Source organism: Macaca nemestrina, chromosome 11 (genome assembly GCF_043159975.1).
Source record: "Macaca nemestrina isolate mMacNem1 chromosome 11, mMacNem.hap1, whole genome shotgun sequence".
NCBI classification, from domain to species: domain Eukaryota; kingdom Metazoa; phylum Chordata; class Mammalia; order Primates; family Cercopithecidae; genus Macaca; species Macaca nemestrina.
In genome coordinates, this window is record NC_092135.1 from 122,640,427 (window position 1) to 122,656,885 (window position 16,459).

The window sequence follows — 16,459 nt, forward strand, 5'->3', positions numbered from 1 at the left end:
AGTATGCTCAAAGGTGTCAAGACACAAGATGCAAAAACACAGTTCCTTTTGAAGCTAAACCTACACAAAGTCAATGGGTGTCTCTTCAAGTGCGCTAAATAGCTTCATTACTCAGGGAATGGCATTACCAACAAATCAAAATAAAAGTTAAAATAAAAACAAAGTTGAAAATGAAGTCCAAAAAACAATTTAACTCTTATTACTCTTAATTTACCCGCAAAAAAAGTTTAGTAAATATTTTTCACAGTCATTATGTTACAGAAAAGCAAGCTAGGATAAATGGGTTCTGGGCAAAATTAATGGTACACCCAAGGAAAGAAACAACTTAAAAATTGTTATTTTATCATTCCTATCGTAATGTTTCATTTGTAACTATGAGTAAACAGGTGTTCGAGAAGCAAATTCTAAAACTAACCTTTAGATCACATTCAACTCCGAAAGTTTAGTATAAATACAAGAGTCCTCTGGTTCTATTACAAAGTTTAACGGAGCTTTTAATAACATGTTTGCTTAAAGTCCAGTAGTTTAGTACTTTTTTTTTTTTTTTTTTTTGAGACGGAGTCTCGCTCTGTTGCCCAGGCTGGAGTGCAGTAGCACAATCTTGGCTCACAGCAACTCCGCCTCCTGGGTTCAAGTGATCCTCCTGCCTCAGCCCCGCTAGTAGCTGGGATTACAGGCATGTGCCACCATGCCCGGCTAATTTTTGTATTTTCAGTAGAGACGGGGTTTCACCATGTTGGCCAGGCTGGTCTCGAACTCCTGACCTCATGTGATCCACCCGCCTCGGCCTCTCAAAGTAGTTCAGTACTTTTAATACTACTACTAATAGACCAAGGATGGTTATTTGTTAGTACTCATTCACCTATACTCTGCCTGGTCCCACATATGGCCAGTAGTAGCTATTTATTTAGGGGGGGGAAAAAAGAGTTAAACATGTGTGAATTGCTGTGAAAGTTGGTTTTTTAAGTTAACTGTCAAGCTGCTTAATCAAACTCTTAAACAGTTCTTCTTTCAGTTTCTTATTCTCATACTAAGAACATCTATAACTGTTTTTGTCTACTACTGTGAAAGAGGACAGGAAAAGACAAATGTAAACAGGGTTAAAAAATCTTTATAAATATTAAATACTTATTCTGCTAGTAAGCTAGAGATAAACCCTGAAAAGTTAAACTCATATTTAAAATTAAAAAAAAAAAAAAAAAAAAAAAGAGGCAAATAACTATAGCAAGTCTATCAGAACATGTTAGAACCTGCCTTACCAAATGCAATCACTAGGGTAATCCTCTATTAACAAGTAATAAAACATTTTCAAATAGAGTTCACTTTCAAATAATGAAATAAATACAGATTTAAAAAGGTTTAACACAATGAAGACAGAAATAGAAAAATTTTAAATGAGCAGAAAAGTAGCAAAAAGTTTCTACTGCAGAATCATAGTAGGGGGGAAAAAGTTTAATTATAATTAGATCCAAGTTTAAAGAACTGTGTCAACACTTTCCGCGATGCCAGTAACTGACTACATTTCTAAAACAGCACCAGTAACTTATGAATTAGTAAATTGTACAGACAGATTAACATTTCTAGATATAAAAATATTACTGATAAATTTGGTAGAGAAGCATATGATATGGTGTAAAAAAACCTGGTGTAGACTTAGCCACTACTGAAAAGCTCAGAGTTTCCATCACAGTAAAATTTTCTTAAAATCTTTCTTGGGAGGCTGAGGTGGGTGGATCATGAGGTCAGGATAGAGACCATCCTGGCTAACACAGTGAAACGCTGTCTCTACTAAAAAACACAAAAAAATTAGCTGGCCGTGGTGGTGGGAGCCTGTAGTCCCAGCTACTTGAGAGGCTGAGGCAGGAGAATGGTGTGAACCCAGGAGGCGGAGCTTGCAGTGAGTAAAGATCATGCCACTGTACTTCAGCCTGGGTGACGGGGCGAGATTCCGTCTCAAAAAGAAAAAAGAAAAAGAAGAGAAAAAAATCCTTCTCAGGGGTCTGAAAATTTTTAACAAGAAAAACATAGTTGTGAAAAAATTCTATTTAAAAATACTTTTCATTTAAGAATTGTCTACCAAGGTATTAGACAAATCAAACCCATGTTTCTCTAAAGTTGTGTAAACTGCAATAAATCATAAAATAAAAACACTGTTCTCTACTTCTACTTCAAATTTAATAATCTAGAGGTCAGAGGAAAAAAAAAGTTAATCACACTTTGAGGTCTTACAGCAATGAATTTATAAGACTATCTTTTAGGAAAGAAGACCTGTATTAGAGAAGCAGTACAATTCAGTGGTTCAGAGCACTGATTCAAGAACCAGACAGCCTCTGTTTCAGTCTTGTCTCTGCCATTTACTAGATGTGACCTTAGCATCTGTCTCAGTTGCCTCATCTGTAAAATAACATCTACCTCAAAATGTTATTCCACCTTTAGCACTGAAAGAAAAGCTTTTGTAAGACCAACTCCCCTGGAAGGAAGAACAACTACAAAAGCTGGATGAAAATAAAAAGCTACTACCTCATACCCATTAGAAGAGTTACTATCAAAACACACACACACACACACCCCCCCCACAAAATAACAAAACAACAAGTTTTGACAAGGATGTGGAGAAATTAGAGCTCTCGTGCACCTAAGATGGTATAACTGCTGTGGAAAGCAACATATCAGTTCCTCAAAAATTAAAAAAACAATTAACATAGGACCCACTAATTCCACTTCTGGGTATACACCCAAAAGAAATGAAAGCACAGTCTTGAAGAGGTATTTGTACATCCGTGTTCATAGCAATATTATTCACAGTAGCCAAAAGGTGAAAACAACTCAAGTGTCCATCAACAGATGAACAGATAAACAAAATGTGGTCTACACATACAATGCAGTATTATGTAGCCTTAGAAAGAAAGTAAACTCTCACATAAGCCGTAATGCAGATGAACCTTAAGGACATGCTAAGTGAAAGATGCCAGTCACAAATGGACAAACATCTTATGATTCCACGTACATGAGGTAATGAGTGATCAAATCATAAACAGAGAAGGTAGAATGGTAGCTGGCAGAGGCTTGGGCGGGGGAGGGAAATGTAAAGTTACTGTTTCGTGGGTACAGAATTTCAGTTTTTGCAAGATGAAAAGAATTCTGGAGAGGATGGTGGTGACAGCTGTACAACAATGTGAACATACACTTAATAGCTCTGAACTGCACACTTAAGGATAAGATGGTAAATTTTATATGTATCTGACCACAATTAAAAAAACAAACCAAAAATCCGCCGTGTTTAAAAGCATCAAGAGTAACAAAGGCAACCCAGACTTATGGGGCCAAGATTCCGGAGAAAAGGCAAACATACTGAGAGGAGCCCCATACCAGCCTTCACTGGTTCCCTTCCGTCATCTGCTGTATTTGGAGGACTGGAAATAAGAGCCCAACCAGAAAGACAAAAGTGGGGTTGGTTACCAAGCAGCTAGGACTTAAGAGGGTCAAGGTTCTGAAGAGGAGAGAAATACAAAGAGCCACCATTTCTGCAAGAAATTTTTCACTGAGATGTTTACTGATACAGCACCCCAAGCGAGGGTGATGACACCAAGAATCCAAACAGAAAGTATCAAAGGGAGGCTGAAGATCTGTGCTGAAGACACAACTGTTAGAATTCTAGGAACATTAATTCAGAAGGCAACCTGGCAAACACTTCAGGCTTTCTTTCAGTTCAGACCCCAGAGGAACTATGCTCTGTGAATAGGTATGTCCTGGAAATAAAGGCAAACTGTTAACAGATCAACACTAACAAAGCCTAAAAGCTAGCCTCAACTAGATCATGGTGATCTGACTCTACCTGCCTGCCAGAACAAAATTCAATTTACTTTGGAGAAAGATATCATCCAGGGCCTCCACAATTTTTTATACACAATACTGGAATTCAAATTTTAAAATACCATGCTTGACCCTTTCCCCTACAAAACACAACAAAAACAACCCAGGATCAAAAGTATAAAAACCAAAGAAAAAACCCCAAGAAGTCAAAATGTTCTAAGACCTTTACCCTACCCAGAAAGTGGTAAGAAACAAAACAAAAAACTAATACAATGCATATAATCTCTACGGTAACTACTAAAATAACAACAACATGTAAATAATAAGCTAATGGGGGGTGGGGATAATAAAATACACTTATTCATCTAAAGAAAGCAAAAGAAAAAAAAAAAAACGCTGAGAAAAGGAAGAACAGATGAGAGAAAAAAATAGGACAGTAAATTTAAACCCAAATGTATCAATAATTATTTTAAATGTAAACAAACTAAATGCTTCAATATATGGAACAAGTGATATATGTTAAAACTCTGGGTTTATCATAAACTCTATTAAACAGAGTCAATTAATGTAATTCTTCTGCACTGAGGCAATTGATACAGCACAGTAGTGAAGACGATGAGCTTTAGAATCAAATTTTAAATTCAAATTTCAATCACAAACACTGCAAATTCAAAGGCTTAAACCCAATGTTCTACTCCAGTTATTTAGCAAATGTATGATTTTGACAGGTTAGTCTCTCTAACCTCAGTTCTTAATCTTTCTAACCTCAGTTTTTCATTCACAAAAATGGAGAAAACATTCAACTTTAAGGTCAAGTATTTAAAACGTGGCACAGTGACACAGGTATGTAATAAATGATATTTGTTATGTATTCGGAAAAACATTTACTTTCAAAGAAACACATTTTTTTTGTTTTATTGATCTCCCAAAGTACTGCTTAAAAATAACAAAAATAATAATAAAATAATATTGTTAGGATTAAATAAATCAATCTACATAAATTGCTTAAACAGTGCCTGGCACGCACCAAAGGTGACAGTATTATTTGCTCTTTTGAGTAGCAGTACTGGGGAGACTATAGCCAAGGAAGGCTTACATTAACCCACTCGAAGAGTTCCTAAAGAAACTGTGATCAACTTAATCTACCCACATCTCCTGTTTTCTTCCTTCATTATTGTAATTCCTCAGGCACCACATCTAGCTGTTCACTTTCAGTTTTAAGATGGTATAAAACTTTAGAGCTAAAAGCGCTCTAACATTTAAAATAATCTAATCAACATATCCTTACAGATTCCTTAGACAGGCTTTCAGGCACCCATAAACCCCTTGAAACTGCACAAAGTATGTGTTCTGTAGTATGTGGATGCACATATGCCTGCCTCTTCCAGAAGACAGTTCACGAAATATGATCATTCTCCCAAAAGATAAGAATCAGAGGTCTTGTCCAATAATTTTACAGATAAGGAAGCAAGACTCTTGAGAGGGTAAATAACTTAAGCAAATTAATGACAAAGCAGGAACTAGTTTCTTAATTCACATTAAACATTTTTCTAACTACTCCAAACTTCCTATGCACATTGTCAGAGTCCACTTTATGTACAAAAGTTCATTCCCTTTACTCTATCAAGATGTGATGTATTTCTGGGCTGGGTGCTGTGGCTCACACCTGTAATTCCAGCACTTTGGAAGGCCGAGGCGAGTGGATCACCTGGGGTCGAGAGTTCGAGACCAGTATGGCCAATATGGTGAAACCCCGTCTCTACTAAAAATACAAAAAATTAGCTGGATGTGGTGGTGGGTGCCTGTAATCCCAGCTATTTGGAAGGCTGAGGCAGGAGAACCGCTTGAACCAGGGAGGCGGAGGCTGCAGTGAGCTAAGATTGCGCCACTGCACTCCAGCCTGGGCGACAGAGGGAGACTCCATCTTAAAAAAAAAAAAAAAAGAAAAGAAATAATGTGCTCTATTACTTACCACAGGGTCTACACTTCATGTTAGGCAGTAATAAACACCAAATACTTGCCTTCCTAAACTTAATGGCATGGACTGCTAAAATCATCACTGCATACACTCAGAAAAACAGTTCACAAGGCACAGCCTGGGCAACAGAGCAAGGCTCAGTCTCAAAAAAAAAAAAAAAAAAAAAAAAAAGTTTACTGTTCTACTTTTCTATTAATCTGTTTCAGATAGGAGCTGAAAAATATTAAATAACATTTTTAAATAGCAAGAAAAAATTAAATAAAACAAAAAAGAAGCAGGAATTTAAGGAAGGAAGAAACTCTTATTATCAGGCACATTATTAACCTTCACAGTATTTCATGATGCCCTGGTTTCCCAGACATAAGGCCTAGTACTTGGCTTCTGACAAAACTATAAAAAGATGCCAGGATATCGGACACCGGTCAGTCATAGCTATAAAAATTAGAGCACGAATGGGGAAAGCCTGTCTTAAAAAGACCTTTCTTACAAAAGCAAAGTCAAGTCAGACAAAATGTTGAAGAGGTGTAGCCGAAAAGTCACTGTATCCTGTTTTCTTCTAGTACATCATTCTGAAAGCAGAGAAGGTGCCAGGAAAATTCTTAATCTATCTGTGCTTTTCCAGAATACAGTTATTTTCAAAATTCTCTAAATGTGCAACCTAGAATACTGTGAACAAACTTTTTAAAGAGCTAAAATCATCAAAATCTAAGGAGAAAACACAGACCCACAGACTCCATCATCTCTATGTTCTCATCCTATCTTCTGGCCTCCACAAAGGCACACAAATTCTCCATGGTAGCTTTAGCAAATAGCTTATAGTATTCATCTCAACTCTGCTCCTTGCCACCTATTACCTTTGGTAACCACAACATTTGCACTAACGAGCAATCTGACACACTCCTTACAGATGCCTAAATTTTAATCTTCCATTTTATCAAGATTCCCTTCAGCCACACGCTGATATAAGCAAACCTTGAACCTCATCATTAGAAGACATCAAATAACTCTGGCATTGAAGATCATCTTTTTCTTCCCACCTCTCCTACTCTGTTACACTTGAAAGATCCTGCTTCTCATTCTCACTAGATCTCCAGGTCTACTGATTCCAAATATGTAATACTTCTATTTCCTGGACCATATGAGATTCACGTCCTTCCTTTAACAGCAAGGACCCACAGCAACCATTTCAAAAACGCTATCTTAGAATTCTCCCCAACACCCAAGAGGGAAAATTCTATCAGTGAGTTTTCCTTATTTTGAACACTCTTCTCTGAGACTGCGAAGTACCCTGGAAAAAGTACAAACTCTAACTGGCTCCACTATACAAAATTTGTGCCAACTCACCTAAATCAGCCCCTCACAACTATAGATAATCCATTTATTTACACTTAGTTGATCACAGCACAGTGAGCATTCCATTTTTTTCCTTGTATTAGTTTCTTATTGTTGCTGTAAAAATTACCACAAATTTGTGGTTTATCTATTCTCTTATATTCTAGAATTCAGAAAACTGAAATCAGTTTCAGTGGGCTAAAGCAAAGATGTTGGCAGCGCTGGCTCCTTCTGGAGGCTCTCAGGGAGCATCCATTTCCTTGCTTTTCTAGTGGTCATCTGTCTTCTTTGGCTGGTGCCCCCTCCTCCAGTTTCAAAGTGCATCACTCCAGTCTCTGTTTCTACAATCATATCACCCTTTTTCCCTGACTGACTCTTTCATCTCTCTGGTAAGAACCAGTATGATTACATCACGTCCAGGGGAACAGCCTGGGATAATCTCATGTAAAAATCCATAACATAATCACATGTGCAAAGTTCCTTTTGCCATATAAAGCTAACATGCCCAGGTTTCAGAGATTAGTCATGGACATATTTTGGGATTGGGGGGCTGGGGGGCAGCCTACCACACTCCTTAAGGGCTCACAACTCATATGCTTCTGTCACCCTAAACTGATGGTCCTACCTTCTACCTTACTAAGGAGACTAGAATACCAAAAAAGAGTTCCTCAGCTTCTCTCCTTTTCATAAATTTATTGTTACACTCCACTTCATCTCTTTACCCATCTCTGACAACTTTCCAAATAGCTCAAAGAAGCAGTGACCCTCCTTTCTTGGGTTACTCTCTCCCCATTCCTTTGAATTTATTCCCTCTAATCTCCATTCAGAATAATTTGCAATACTACTCTACCTTTGCTGTTTGTGAAAATGATTAGAAATACAGACAAATTCAAGAAGAAACAGAAAAATACCTTTGAAATTCTCCATAAAGTTTTGTGTAGCAATTCTTCTATTAGCCTTCTTAATAGAAGATCAAGATAGAAAATGATTTTTTCCCTTTGACATTAATTGTAATTGCCTGAGTAGCCTATGGGATACTATCTATAATTTTCCTTAATATTATATTCATTTTCATAGCTTGAAAGAGAAAAATGAACCAAATATTAATAAATACTTATGGATTGTATCAATAATTCAGGCTGTAACAATGTATATAACAGACTTTCTGTAACATCAAATCTTTTCCCAATCATTAATCATTTGAATAATTAAAATGAAAGTGAAACATATTAACCAGTCCCAAACTATCTTATAAGCTAAACACGGAGTTACTTCTTTAATAAAAGAATGAATCGGCCGGGCGTGGTGGCTCATGCCTGTAATCCCAGCACTTTGGGAGGCCGAGGCGGGCAGATCACGAGGTCAGGAGATTGAGACCATCCTGGCTAACACGGTGAAACCCCGTCTCTACTAAAAATACAAAAAAAAAAAAAAAAAAAAATTAGCTGGGCGTGGTGGCAGGCGCGTGTAGTCCCAGCTACTTGGGAGGCTGAGGCAGGAGAATGGCATGAATCTGGGAGGCAGAGCTTGCAGTGAGCCGAGATCCAGCCACTGCTCTCCGAGACTCCGTCTCAAAAATAAAAGGAAAAAAAAAAAAAGGATGAATCAAATTAACAAATATAAGTAAAGCAGGGATTACAACTCAGGAGCCAAACAGGTAATGCAAGTCTCAAACATTAGGAAGGGGTGGAGTGGCAGAAACTAGAGGCCACATGTTCCATCAAGAGACATGTAGACCTGACTTTTTGCAACACCAAACCTGCCAAACAACAAAGTTATGTGGGGCAAATTTTGAACAATGCATATCTCCACCAGGTAACCCGTGACTTTATTGACATTTTCAAGAGGCAGTGTGTCCCAGAGTATCATGCATAACATTTTAGACACAGACACCTCCTTGTCAGAGTAAAAGTCAGCTAGGCCGGGCACAGTGGCTCACGCCTGTAATCCCAGCACTTTGGAAGGCCTGAGGCAGGCGGATCACGAAGTCATGAGATGGAGATCATCCTGGCAAACACGGTGAAACCCCATCTCTACTAAAAATACAAACAATTAGCCAGGTGTGGTGGCGGGTGCCTGTAGTCCCAGCTACTCGGGAGGCTGAGGCAGGAGAATGGAGTGAACCTGGGAGGCGGAGCTTGCAGTGAGCCAAGATCATCGTGCCACTGCACTGCAGCCTGGGTGACAGAGTGAGACTCCATCTCAAAAAAAAAAAAAAAAAAGTCAGCTAGCTGAGTAGGTAGTGGGTGGGCAGACAACGAAGTTTCTTCTCTCCTTCTGCTCTGGGCCTAAGATCTAAAATCCCAATAGTTAGAGCCAGTAATCACAAGAAACCTGCATACTTGGTAATATGACCTAAGAGTCTAGGTTGAGGGTAAAGTCTTACGGAAAAAAAAAAGGAAAAAAAAAGTGGAGATGTCCACAGAAAACTTTTTTGATTTTTGAAAAATTAAAAACCTATTTTATCTTAGATGAGGTATTGGTTAGGTGCATATGTTTGTCAAAAATCATTTCGTACAGTTTAATTCATTTCAACGTATATTAAATTTTACCTTAATTTTAAAATGTACTTTTGGTTGGGCACAGTGGCTCACGCCTGTAATTCCAACACTTTGGGAGGCCAAGGCAGGTGGATCACTTGAGCCCAGGAGTTCGAGACCAGCCTGGCCAACATGGTGAAACCCCATCTCTACCAAAAATACAAAAATTGGCCAGGTGTGGTGGTGCGCACCTGTAGTCCCAATTACTCAGAAGGCTGAGGCAGGAGGATCGCTTCAACCCAGGAGGCGGAGGTTGCAGTGAGCTGAGATTGTGCCACTGGACTCCAGCCTGAGCGACAGAGCAAGACCCTGTCTCAAAAAAATTAAAAACATAAAAGTGTACTTTTAAGTACATTTTAATTAACCCTAGAACACTACACATAAAAAGGCAATATAAGTAAATGAAGGATATGAAAAATTTTAAAAATTTATCTTGTAGAACATGAAGGTATCAACACTTTCTTTTTGAATCTAAAATAGCCTTTTTTTTTTTTTTTTTTTGCATCAGAGTCTTACCCTGTCACCTAGGCTGGAGTGCAGTGGCATGATCTTGGCTTCCTGCAACCTCTGCCTCCCAGGTTCAAGCGATTCTCCTGCCTCAGCCTCCGAGTAGCTGGGATCATAGGCATGCACCACCACACCTGGCACATTTTTTGTGTTTTTAGTAGAGACGAGCTTTCACCACATTGGACAGGCTGGTCTCAAACTCCTGGCCTCAAGTAATCCACCCACCTAGGCCTCCCCAGGTGCTGGGATTACAGGTGTGAGCCACTGTGCCTGGCCTAAAATAGCTATTTTTAATAAGCATTTTTAAAAAGTGTAGTTTATTTAAAAAAAAAAATACTATATAACATCTGCACCAATTCATTAAACACATATGTAAGTGCCTAGTTTGTACAAGGAGCTGTGGTAGGTATTAAAGAGGTAATAGTGACACAAACATTGTTTCCATCCTCATACAGTCTAGTGGGCAAACTACACACTGAGCTGTTGGGTCCTTAATGACTGTGATAAATGTTGCAAAGGAATAGTACTAGGTACAATGAGAGCAACTGCAGCCAGCTGGGAGTACGTGGGTCAGGGAAAGCTTACCAGAAATATAAGGTAAGACATAAAGGGTAAGTAGAGCAAGTGACATTAAGGGGAAAAAAAAAAAATTCTAGAAACATTTCCAGACAGAAAACATGTAAAAGAATTCCAAGATGAGAGGTAAGGATTTCAACAGGGCAGTAACATGATCAGATTAGGCTTTAAAATAGTAATCCTGGGAGCAATATGGAAAACAGAGAAAAGCCCAGTGAACACTGTAAGACTAGCAACACTGAATATTTCAAGAAAGAAATGAAGGTGGTTTGATGTTGAATAATAGACAATAAAGAGAAAATGGCAGAGTCTAGCAACAGATAATGGAGGGAGAAAGAAGAAACTTACAAGAATATAGCCGGGCGCCGTGGCTCACGCCTGTAATCCCAGCACTTTGGGAGGCTGAGGCAGGAGAATGGTGTGAAGCCGGGAGGCAAAGCTTGCAGTGAGCCGAGACAGCGCCACTGCACTCCAACCTGGGCGAAAGAGCAAGACTGTCTCAAAAAATAAAAAAAATAAAAAAGAATAATTCTCAGGTTTCAGTATGAACAACTGAATGACAGTGATTATGAGCTCATTTGGACGTGCCAAGTTTGAAGTACTTCAGAGAATGAAGGCTCCATTAACTAGACAAATGAATATATGAGTCTGAATCTCAGAAAACGAAGCTAGAAACATAATTTGGGAATCATCTGCACAGAAGCACATGAAGCTCCCGAAGGTGAAGAGTGCGCATACCATGAGAAGAACATCTAGGACTAAATCCCAAGAATGCCTCTATTTAAGGGGAGATGGTGGGGGCAGTTAGTAGTAGTTGGAGGAGGAGAGGCTAAAAACAGTAAAAAGGCAGGTAGGAGGCATACAAAGAGAGTTCTTTGTTACAGAAATCAAGGAAACATGTTAGAAGAAGGAAGGAATGACCAACTATGACAAATGCTGCTTTAAAAAAAAAAAAAAATCAAGGAGAATGGGGATTAGCAGTCTCTTCGTATTCTGACATGCAGATACCATGGTGATACTAGTAAGGGCAAAACCAAACATGATAGTTGAGGTAGAAGCTTAACTATAATGTATTCAAAGTGTATGAAAGATCAGAAAAGGAAGATGGCAAATGTCAACATTTCTTATGACACATTTAGCTATGAATGACAGATGAGAGATCCCGGGAGACAGCGCAGGGGTTCACCAGAGAATTTAATGGAATTATATTCTGAGGATTGAGTGAGTGGCCTGAACATGTTTAATGTTGGTTAAGATCCAATATGAAAGGCAGAACCCTAAAATACTTAAGGTTCATGACAAGGTAGAAGGGGACTGACCTATAGCACAGGTTGAGACATGGCCTCTGACAGAAGAGGACACCACCCTCTACTAAGAGAGGGAAAAAGAAAAACATAAAAGAGGAGAAAATACAAGTAAAGTTCTAGATTTAGTGGCAAAAAATAAGCATAGTTCCGACCTGATGCTTTCTCTTTTCTCTGAGAAGTAGAAGGCAATATCATTTACTACAAGGGAGAGAACCCAAGGCAGAGCGGGAGGTCTGAAGAGAAATAACTGCTGGAGCAAGCTGACTAACGAAAAAGAGTGAAACTGCTGGGCAGTGTGAAGGGTTGACCACAGGTCTTTGATGCGACAAACAGTGGCATCAATCTACCCTGTATGAATTTTCAGTTCATGCAGCACTGTGGTACAACCAAACGGGTTTGATGAAAAGATGAAGGGACAAGAAATAATACCAGTTAATCTCTAATGAGCATGTTACTATGGGCCAAGCCCTACAAGTGCTTTACATGAATAGTTCTGCTTAATCCTCATGACTACTCTACCCCATATTATTTTCATTTTATAGACAAGGAACCTGAAGCATGAAATAATTAACTTCTTGACCACATGTAGACCTGGAATTCAAGATTTGAGATTTCACAGCAAAAAAAAAAAAAAAAAAAGAGGAAGAAGAAAAAAGAAAGAAAAAAAGGGAGGCAGAGGACTAAAACAAAACAGACTTTAAAAATAACATCAGAGTATGCATGTGTATAAAATTTTAAAATACTTCTTTTGTCAACAGAATAAACTGTAAGATTACAAGTGGTTTTTTATCTTAATGTTAGATAGTCAGGATGCAATTTAAAGACTCACCGTATCTAGAACTTCGAAAACAGCAACAAGCTAACTTATTTCAAATTTATATGCCAGATATCATGATACATGTTGTCTCATACCATCTCATTTAACTTCAAAATGATAACACAAGGTTAATTTATAACTGGATGAGAAAAATGATGCTCAGAAAAGCTAAATAATATGTTATACCTTTTATCAAATCCCTTAAAAGTGAAGTGACCTCTCCCTGACCCCCTTTGCCACTAAGCCCTTACAAAACCAGGGGTAACAGGCCTGACTGAAATCACAGGGCAGAACAAAAAACTTTACAGTTGTTTGTTCACATTGGAAATTCTTTCCAACATTGCTTTATTCTACCAAATAAAAGAAACTAGGACAAGCTCTCATCACTACATTAAAACTAAAAAAACTAGAAATAAAAATATAAAAAGGCAAAACCTTGGGAAAAAATAATTATATCCAATACACAAACATAAACCCTGAAGTAAAACAAGTCATTAACTTGCTAATTTTAGAGTGATACAATAATTAAACTTAATGAATCTAGAGTCATTCTATAACACCAATTTTTTTTTTAACTGATAATTTAATCTCTCTGAAAGTTATTAAACAGCTTAGATCAAAGTCAGTGTTTTCCAAGTGGGCTTGCTGAACAGGATTTTTTTTCTTGACTGATAAAAATAAAATACAGCAACAGCTGGTGAAAAATGGAATATACACGTGGAGAAGCTAATATCCTTAAACAAGACTAGCTGCAATAGTGCACTGCAATAATTTACTATTAAGAGAAATAGATGGCAGCTATGAGAGTATGATTATCAGGAAAAATACTTGTATTAATATGACATCCTCTCTCACTGAAGATGTAAGAATTTAGGATTTGGGTTGGGTGCGATGGCTCACACCTGAATCCCAGCACTCTGGGAGGCTGAAGCGGACAGATCACGAGATCAGGAGATCGAGATCGTCCTGACTAACACGGTGAAACCCTGTCTCTACTAAAAAATACAAAAAAAATTAGCTGGGCGTGGTGGTGGGTGCCTGTAGTCCCAGCTACTTGGGAGGCAGAGGCAGGAAAATGGTGTGAACCCAGCAGGCGGAGCTTGCAGTGAGCAGAGATAGCACCACTGCACCTCCAGCCTGGGTGACAGAGTGAGCTCCATCTCAAAAAAAAAAAAAAAATAATTTAGGATGTAAAAACTTGTAAGAGAATATTCAGCTTTTGTTTCTCATATTGTCATTCAACAACTCTTAAGAAGAGATGTTAATATGGTTTTTTCCACATTTTTCACTGACAAGTGCTAAATACTAAGAAAAAAATTAAATCATTCCCTTTCAGTTTCACATTCTAAGCATTCACTAACTATGTGAACAATTAAGATTTTTATTCACATAGGCTTAGGCTGGCCCTTACAAAGAAAGTACTATTTAAAAAACAAAAACCACCTTCCACACTGAGATGTACTATAAGTTAGACAGAAAGTCATTGTGTTTTCAAATGTTTAATTTCCTTTTTTTTTTGAGACAGAGTCTCACCCTGTTGCCCAGGTGGGAGTGCAGTGGCACGATCTCACCTCGCTGCAACCTCCACCTCCCCGGTTCAAGCGATTCTCCTGCCTCAGCCTCCCAAGTAGCTGGGATTACAGGTGCCCACCACTGCACCTAATTTTTGTATTTTTAGTAGAGACACGGTTTTGCCAGGCTGGCCAGGCTGGTCTCAATCTCCTGACCTTAAATGATCTGCCTACCTTGGCCTCCCAAAGTGCTGGGATTACAGGCCCAGCCTTCAAATGCTTAACTGCTTAAAGGAAGAAAACATTAAAAAAGCTTTACTTACCATGTACATTAGTATGTCTCTAATCATCACCATAGCTGTTTGATGATCATTCCAAGCTTGATTTAGCGTTTGAAGAAAGTTGTTATTCAATGAATTTAGTACATCTTCTCGCACCTAGTAACAGAAGAGTTCATTAGTTTGCACACACACATCCACACACTCATATATATAGGCATGCACATATCTGTTTAATAAAATAATGAAGTGGAATCCTTAATTTTAAATCAAAGAAATGTTATAGGCTAGTAGAAATATTTTAAGCTATAACCTATACACAGATGAGTATCAAATGTATATGTATAGTACAGACTTCTCTTCTGATCTCCAGAACATAAATCAACTTCCTAGGTATTTCTCAACCCTCCAATGACTTAACGTCATTGTCAGAGTAAAATCCTATATTCTTATAGTAAGTTACAAGGGCCTGTAAGACTGGCTCCATGCTACTGCTAAATTTCCTACTACACCTTCCCTTCCCCAACTTTGAATAATGGTTAAGAACACTGATTTTGGAGTCAATTACCTGGGCTCCAATCCCAGCTCCCTAACAAACTGGGTGACCTGGGATAAATTAATCTCTGTGCCTGTTTCCTTATATGTGAAATAGCATTCTTCTTGTAGGATTGTTTTAAGAATTGAATTAACACTAGTAATATACTTAAAACAGTGCTTAGTACTCAGTAAACACTCTATAATAAACTACTTAGCACACTTCAGCTACAATGGCCTCTTTACTAAACACAGCAACTGTGCTCTGCCATTCCTTCTGCTGCAATTCACATGGCTCGTCCCACTCATTTTGTTTTGTTCAAATTTTGTCTCTGGAGAGGTCTTTCCCAACCAATTATTTCAAAGAACCCCTAGCTCTACTTCTTCATCATACAATTTGTTTCCTGTCATAGTATTCATCATTACCTACAATATTACAATTTATTTGTTTATTGTTTCTTCCACTAAAATGTAAATGTCTCCATGGTGGCAGGATTTCTGTCTTTTCCATGTGTATATCCCACACCTAGAATAGTGCTTGGTATATATAATACCATTTATTTCATATCCCTGCCCTCCAATGCCATGATTCACCTCCAACGTCAGCACTTTCAGGGTATCTGCTTTTGCACATAAAGTTCCCTTAAGTCTGAAATGTCTTTCTAATCCAACCCTGATAAAGACTACTCAAGACTTCAAGAATTCCTTTCCACAGTCCACAAGCTTAGTACCATCCTGATAAAATGTTATTGACCACTACTCCTTCCTGCTATGCTAGCTGCCCAGTAGAAAGACCATTTCACTCAGAAACAGAATCCAGACTCTGGTTCTCGTTTTATCACAAAGTCGTCGTGTGTTTGTCCCTAAGTTCCTGTAACACTTTGGGACTATACTGCCAACTTCTACAGTTATTCAAATCCAACCAACCTTCCATAATCCAGCTCAAAAAACTCTCAATAACTCTAGCCTAAACAATACTATTTTATCTCCAAATATCCTTTACCATAGAGAATTTCTAATAGTGGTTACACTTTTTCAGATTAGGAAAATGCTGAAGTTATGGTGCTTTCTGAGAAACATCAACTACTTAACGTATGTTGAGATATATAGACACCTCTGAAACAATTATAAATACACAAATAAAACACCATTCTGTTATCAGATCTAATATGAACAAGTGGCTAAAAGTGCCAAAGAAAATACACACAACACACTGTGGAAGAACAAGTTCAAACTAGGAAAACAGAATCTTTTCCTACATATTGG

The 16,459-nt window shown here is 38.1% G+C and overlaps 1 protein-coding gene across 4 annotated transcripts in view; it reads right to left on the minus strand.

The window, feature by feature from the left end:
* Positions 1 to 16,459, minus strand: part of LOC105481321 (cullin 3) — a 112,870-nt gene that overhangs the window by 47,867 nt on the left and 48,544 nt on the right. For all 4 annotated transcript variants that reach the window (XM_071073459.1, XM_071073457.1, XM_011740828.3 and 1 more), the window contains one exon: positions 14,705 to 14,818. In XM_071073459.1, the coding sequence (XP_070929560.1) occupies positions 14,705 to 14,818 (114 nt within the window). The remainder of the gene's footprint in view (positions 1 to 14,704; positions 14,819 to 16,459) is intronic.